Source organism: Palaemon carinicauda, chromosome 8, assembly GCF_036898095.1.
Source record: "Palaemon carinicauda isolate YSFRI2023 chromosome 8, ASM3689809v2, whole genome shotgun sequence".
Classification (NCBI taxonomy): domain Eukaryota; kingdom Metazoa; phylum Arthropoda; class Malacostraca; order Decapoda; family Palaemonidae; genus Palaemon; species Palaemon carinicauda.
In genome coordinates this window covers 171503075-171510574 of record NC_090732.1, presented here as the reverse complement: position 1 = coordinate 171510574, position 7500 = coordinate 171503075, and the positions used below count along the sequence as shown (strand labels likewise).

The 7500-nt window shown below is 37.3% G+C and overlaps 1 protein-coding gene across 1 annotated transcript in view; it reads right to left on the bottom strand.

Moving 5' to 3' along the window:
* Positions 1 to 45: 45 nt before the first annotated feature.
* LOC137645563 (octapeptide-repeat protein T2-like) overlaps positions 46 to 7500 on the bottom strand; it is an 11252-nt gene continuing 3797 nt past the window's right edge. Inside the window, exons 5-11 of the mRNA XM_068378364.1 lie at positions 7337 to 7401; positions 7048 to 7118; positions 6899 to 6944; positions 6759 to 6814; positions 6609 to 6679; positions 3895 to 3943; positions 46 to 131 (exon numbers count right to left, since the gene is read on the bottom strand). Of these exons, the coding sequence (XP_068234465.1) occupies positions 46 to 131; positions 3895 to 3943; positions 6609 to 6679; positions 6759 to 6814; positions 6899 to 6944; positions 7048 to 7118; positions 7337 to 7401 (444 nt within the window). The remainder of the gene's footprint in view (positions 132 to 3894; positions 3944 to 6608; positions 6680 to 6758; positions 6815 to 6898; positions 6945 to 7047; positions 7119 to 7336; positions 7402 to 7500) is intronic.

The following is a 7500-nucleotide window of genomic DNA, read 5'->3' as shown; positions in this document are numbered from 1 at the left end:
AGATACTTTTTGGCTTTATACAATGTAAGATTTAATATTGAAATATTAAAAGGTATATTGGCTGATTCTCTCTCTCTCTCTCTCTCTCTCTCTCTCTCTCTCTCTCTCTCTCTCTCTCTCTCTCTCCGTGTCTTCTTTGTTGGAGATATTTTTTGGCTTTATACAATATGGAATTAATAGTGAAATATAGAAAAGGGGTATAGGGTTTTATATTGTATATGGTCTGATATTCTCTCTCTCTCTCTCTCTCTCTCTCTCTCTCTCTCTCTCTCTCTCTCTCTCTCTCATCGCGTCTTGCTTTGTAGAAGATGACATTTTTTTTGGCTTATACGATAGAGAATTATTATTGAAATGATAAAAACTGTTCCTAAAATATTTTATTTTTCCTTGTTTCCTTTCTTCACAGGGCTATTTTCCCTGTTGGGGCCCCTGGTCTTATAGCATTTTGCCTTTCCAACTAGGGTTGTAGCTTAGCAAGTAATAATAATAATAATAATAATAATAATAATAATAATAATAATAATAATAATAATAATAAAAGATGTTTGTTTTAATTAAAAAAGTAGACTACATTATAAAAGAATATTCATCTACACCTCGTTGTAGTTTTATTATTGAATATCAGTCTTTCATGATTTCCCCCACCTTTAGGGAATTACATTGGTGAAAATAAACTGGATAAATGGCTAGAAGTTTGAGGAAATATGTGTCACATAACTACATAAAATCTAGAGTTTATTTCTTACGTTGTGTTCATCCTTGCCAAGATTCTTAGGCAGGATGTGTTGTACTATACTAGTGGTAAAGGTTTAAAGGTCGCTCATGAATGGCAGAGGCAAGGGACAGTGACATTGCCCTAGGAATCAGGAGAGACTGACCATATATTATATGATCAGCGCCCAAGCCTCCTCTCCACCCAAGCTAGGACCAAGGAGGGCCAGGCAGTGGCTGCTGATGACTCAGCAGATAGACCTATAGGCTCCCCCAAACCCCCCAACCTTAGCTCACAAGGATGGTAAGGTTGCAGACATTAATGGCACTAACGAGTCTGCGCGGGACTCGAACCCCCGACTGGCAAACACCAGCCAGAGACGTTACCAATCAGGCCGGAAGCAGATCTTCTGAAAGATATTTAACTTTGAAAATGTCATCTTCGCCTTTATGGTTTTTAACTGAATTTCCTATTATTCTTTGCTTATACCAAACTATATCGGCGCCTAATAATCTTCGATTTTTGGATGCCAGAAAACTTAAAATCAATCAGTCAATCTTATGGTACCAACGCCTAGATGTCTAAATCTAACTATTTTCTTATTCTTTATTTTTAACAATTTATATTTGTGTTAATAACCTTCGATGTCAGGATGCTAAAAAACTTAAAATTAATCAATCAATGAGCAGCCATTGCCTGGCCCTCCTCGGTTCTAGCTTGGGTGGAGAGGGGGCTTGGGCGCTGATCATAGTATTGTTATTATTATTATTATTATTTGCTAAGCTACAACCCTAGTTGGAAAAGCAAAATGCTATGTGCCCAGGGGCTCCAACAGGGAAAATATCCCAGTGAGGGAAGGAAACAAGGAAAAATAAAATATTTTAAGATGAGTAATATGGTGAAGAGTGATATGGTCAGTCCCTAGTGCATTGTCCTGCTTGACGTGAAAGTAAAATACATTAAAATACACTTTTTCCGTGTGTGTATGATAGATAAAATAACCCACTAGGTATGAAAAATTAAATGTATTTATCTTTCGAACAGACCATCTCCCTTCCTCTTTTAAAGATTTGTAACCATTTGTTATCTGAAGAGGAAGGGAGATGGTCCCTTTGAAATCTAAATGAATTTAATTTTTCATACATTGTGGGTTATTTTATTTATCATAAATACACGGAAAATTGTGTATTTGATATATTTTACTTACACGTTGAAGCAAAGATGACCCTTAAGATTTGAGATTCGGTATCTTATAATTTGGATGAATAAAGATGTTAATTCAAAGAAATTAGTAACATCATGGCATATTCTAATAGTCTGGAGATCCGAAGTATTCAGTGTCCTACTGTATATTATTATTATTATTATTATTATTATTATTACTTGCTAAGCGACAACCCTAGTTAGAAAAGTAGGATGTTATAAGCCCAGGGCCCCAACAGGGAAAATAGCCCAGTGAGAAAAGGAAACAAGGAAAAAGTATCTTGAAAACAGTAACAATAAATAAACATTGCCTATATAAACTACAAAATAACAAAATAAGAGAAAGAGAAATCAGATAACAGTGTGCCCGAGTGTACCCTCAAGCAAGAGAACTCTAACCCAAGACAGTGGAAGACCACGGTACAGAGGCTACGGCACTATCCAAGACTAGAGAACAATGGTTTGATTTTGGAGTGTCCTTCTCCTAGAAGAGCTGCTTACCATAGCTAAAGAGTCTCTTCTACCCTTATAATCGCCATATTTATTTCCCATACATTGTGGGTTATATATAAAGTAAAATATGTTATTGTTCTTGATCTGGCCTATACCGTTACGAAATTATGTAGAAATGGTTTGATTTTGGAGTATCCTTCTCCTAGAAGAGCTGCTTACCATAGCTAAAGAGTCTCTTCTACCCTTATAATCGCCCTATTCATTTCCCATACATTGCGGCTTATATATGAAGTAAAATATGTTATTGTTCTTGATCTGGCCTATACCGTTACGAAATTATGCAAAAATGCCCTCGTGGAATGGAAAGTCCCAAGTAATAATTATAGTCCTCGACTTATGATTGGCTTTATTTTATAAGGTAATAGGTGGTCTTGTGAACAAAGTTAGAAATGAAAGTCTTATGTTACGGCCAGATAACTTTCGTATTATCTCAACGCCAGCGAGTTAAGCCATAATTCGATTTTATAGGCAGTTATCGAAGGGGTAGTATTTATCTGTTTTGCTGTGGAATTCGTGTTAAATGTAAGAAAAAAAGGAAAATGAGAGCCAGTGATAGTCTTTATATGATGATTTTTTGTGTATTCATGAAGTAAGTTGCATCGTCTCGTGTTAAATAAATAAAAAAAAGAAAAAAAACAAACAAACAGGAAAATGAAAGCCAGTGATAATATTTATACGATGTTTTTTTATGTATTTATAGGTTAAGTATATGAAATAAGTTTCTTCGTCTCGTGTTAAATAAAAAAAAAAAGGAAAATGAGAGCCAGTCATATTTATACGATGTTTTTATGTATTTATAGGAATAGAGGAGTTTTAGCGGGTAACCCATTCCATATAAGTATTTTTTAACTTAAAAAAGAACATAAAAAGATATTGCAACTTTTGCAACTTAGTGATATTGCTGAATATAAGTAATGCAATACCAAAAAGTAATTTTTATACCCGAGTAACACTGGTGTTTTACTGGAAAAGATAATTTTGTGAAATCATATATAGTAGAAAGAACTAGAAATTAACATACGTGACACTAATGAAATCAAACGAAATTATAAATCAATAAGATGGAAAAGTTTTCTATAATGACTCTGGGTGTGAAGAAAATGCCAATTCTTTGCCTTAATTTAAGCGATTTTTTTTTAAAAGATATTTATTCGAAAAAGAAAAACAGTACCCTTTCCTCATTACATTATTTCACACGACTCGTACCTTTTTTGGTATCCTGTTGACTGTTTCATATTTGTTTATATACAGTAGAATAAATTGCAATTACTTTTATTTTGCTTTTCTTGTTAAAGTATTAATATTTAGACATTCAAGATGTTGGTAATAATAATAATAATGATAATAATGATAATAATAATAATAATGGTAATAATAATAATAATAGTAATAATAATAATAATTCGGATGATTATTATTATTATTGTCCATTTAAGAGGTATAATTCTATTCACTTCAGGAATTACTTTTGTACCGTTTATCTCTCTCTCTCTCTCTCTCTCTCTCTCTCTCTCTCTCTCTCTCTCTCTCTCTCTCTCATTAAATACGAACTTATATGTATTTTTATATAAATATATGTATATATAGATATACACACACTTTATATATACACTGTATATACATATATATACATACATATGTGTATATATATATATATATATATATATATATATATATATATATATATATATATATATATTAGTCCGTTCCTGAATGGGGATACCTTAACGGGGTGAAAGGGTTTGTGTATCGCCATGATCAGCAAAGCTGTATTAGTCAGGGCCCCCCATACTAGGCTGGTTTGCTGTAAGCGATCAGACGAAACTCGAGTACAGCTACGGTAAGAGAAAATACCCCATACAGATACAAAAATTCTCGAGCAAGAGAAGCAATCAGTCGCCGTATGGATCCTGGAAGCAATATAAACAGTCTCCTTTCCATCTATCAAGAAATGAATCAGATAAATGGAAATACCACTTTCAGTTAGGTTAGCTTTTTCAAGGAAATTACCAAAGGAAACATGGATTCAATGTCTCTAAGCAGATCCTTCCGGCATACTAGAACATCTTTCGACGATATAAAAGAGGCTGTATTTCTGGAACATGTAAAAATGTATGTACCTCTTGAAGATGTAAAAGAGGCTGCACCTCTGGAGGATGTAAAAGAGGCTGTACCTCTTGGAGATGTAAAAGAGGCTGTACCTCTTGGAGATGTAAAGGAGGCTGCACCTCTGGAAGATGCAAAGAGAGGCTGTACTTCTGGAAGGTATAAAGGAGGCTGTACCTCTGGAAGAGGTAAAAGAGGCTGCACCTCTGGATGATATAAAAGAGGCTGTAACTCTGGAAGATGTAAAAGAGGCTGTACCTTTGGAAGATGTAAAAGAGGCTCTACCTCTAGAAGATGTAAAAGAGGTTGTACCTCTGGAAGATGTAAAAGAGGCTGTACCTTTGGAAGATGTAAAAGAGGCTGTACCCCTGGAAGATGTAAAAGAGGCTGTACCTTTGGAAGATGTAAAATAGGCTGTACCTCTGGAAGTGTAAAAGAGGCTGTTCATCTGGAAGATGCAAAAGAAGATGTACCTCTGGAAGATGTAAAAGGCTGTACCTCAGGAAGATGTAAAAGAGGCTGTACCTCTGGAAGATGTAAAAGAGGCTGTACCCCTGGAAGATGTAAAAGAGGTTGAACCTCTGGAAGATGCAAAAGATGCTGTACCTCTGAAAGATGTAAAAGAGGCTCTACCTCTAGAAGATGTAAAAGAGGTTGTGCCTCTGAAAGATGTAAAAGAGGCTTTACCTCTGGAAGATATGGAAGATACAAAAGAGGCTGTACCTCTGAAAGATGTAAAAGAGGCTTTACCTCTGGAAGATGTGGAAGATGCAAAAGAGGCTGTACCTCTGAAAGATGTAAAAGAGGCTGTACCTCTGGAAGATGTAAAAGAGGCTGTACCTTTGGAAGATGTAAAAGCGGCTCTACCTCTAGAAGATGTAAAAGAGGTTGTGCCTCTGGAAGATGTAAAAGAGGCTGTACCTTTGGAAGATGTAAAAGAGGCTGTACTTTTGGAAGATGTAAAAGAGGCTGTACCTTTGGAAGATGTAAAAGAGGCTGTACCTCTGGAAGTGTAAAAGAGGCTGTTCATCTGGAAGATGCAAAAGAAGATGTACCTCTGGAAGATATATAAGGCTGTACATCTGGAAGATGTAAAGGAGGCTGTACCTCTGGAAGATGTAAAAGAGGCTCTACCCCTAGAAGATGTAAAAGAGGTTGAACCTCTGGAAGATGCAAAAGATGCTGTACCTCTGAAAGATGTAAAAGAGGCTCTACCTCTAGAAGATGCAAAAGAGGCTGTACCTCTGAAAGATGTAAAAGAGGCTGTACCTCTGGAAGATGTAAAAGAGGCTGTACCTCTGGAAGATGTAAAAGAGGCTCTACCTCTAGAATATGTAAAAGAGGTTGTACCTCTGGAAGATGCAAAAGATGTTGTACCTCTGAAAGATGTAAAAGAGGCTCTACCTCTAGAAGATGTAAAAGAGGTTGTACCTCTGGAAGTGTAAAAGAGGCTGTTCATCTGGAAGATGCAAAAGATGCTGTATCTCTGGAAGATATGAAATAGACAGTACGCCAAGGGGTCTCTGGAAAGGAACGGCCAGTTTTATGCGTCAGCAACCACAAACATCGGCCTCGGGTAAGGTCCTGACTTGGTGGTCTATTTTTTGTGGGGGGAGGGGGAATACTTCTCGAAAGGCATCCTTGAGGTATTTTAAGATGACATATATGTTAATATATGCGTATGCATACCTAGATATGGTGACTCCAATCACCTCTAGTAGGTGCAGTTGTAAAAAAATTCTACTGTGTTGATTACTCTCGACCAACTGCTCGCCATTTCCTCCTGCTGTAAATTGGTATGAACATTGGGTGCTTATATGAAAAAAAGGTAAAGGGGCTAACACTCTCTGAAGGATTTAGAAGTGTATGGAAAAAATGAAGGGGCACAGGCTTCTGGTTCGTCACCACGAACCTATAAGATTGCCAGCCACACGCCATTTTAGTTTCATAGCTACCATTTATCCACTTGGCTGTTGGAGGTGGAGCCGATACAGCGGTATTTTTTTTAATGGAACATATTCTGGCCCATGTGTTAAATTTGAGTCCTTTTCTCTTGTTGAATGTTAATGGTCACTGCAAGGTGCTCTCTCTCTCTCTCTCTCTCTCTCTCCTCTCTCTCTCTCTCTCTCTCTCTCTCTCTCTCTCAGGGGTAAAGAAAAACGCATGCAAAGATACTGATTAGTAAATCGTGACAAATGGAATGGTTCGGTTGGCTGAGATTCTCTCTCTCTCTCTCTCCTCTCTCTCTCTCTCTCTCTCTCTCTCTCTCTCTCTCTCTCTCTCTCTCAGGGTTAAAGAAAGGGTACAGACACATTCGCTGACGCATTCGTAAATCCTATCAAATGGTTCGTTTGGCAGAGATACTCCTCTCTCTCTCTCTCTCTCTCTCTCTCTCTCTCTCTCTCTCTCTCTCTCTCAGGGGTAGAGAAAAAGAGTACAGACACTTGCAAACGCATGCAAAGATACTGATTAGTAAATCGTGACAAATGGAATGGTTCGTTTGGCTGAGATACTCTCTCTCTCTCTCTCTCTCTCTCTCTCTCTCTCTCTCTCTCTCTCTCTCTCTCTCTCTCTCTCTCTCTCTCTTTTAGGGGCAAAGAAAAAGAGTACAGACACTCGCAAACGGATGCAAAGATACTGATTAGTAAATCGTGTTAAATGGTTCGATTGGCTGAGATTCTCTCTCTCTCTCTCTCTCTCTCTCTCTCTCTCTCTCTCTCTCTCTCTCTCTCAGACACATTCGCAAGCGCATGCAGGTACTGATTAGTAAATCCTATCAAATAGGTCATTTGGCAGAGATACTCCTCTCTCTCTCTCTCTCTCTCTCTCTCTCTCTCTCTCTCTCTCTCTCTCTCTCTCTGACGTTGCTAGCCCAGTGGACCTTTCCTTGGTCATAGCAAATGCTGGTACCAATTTGCAAGTGGGTAAACTTGGGAGTAATAGATATTCTGGGACTATTTACATTT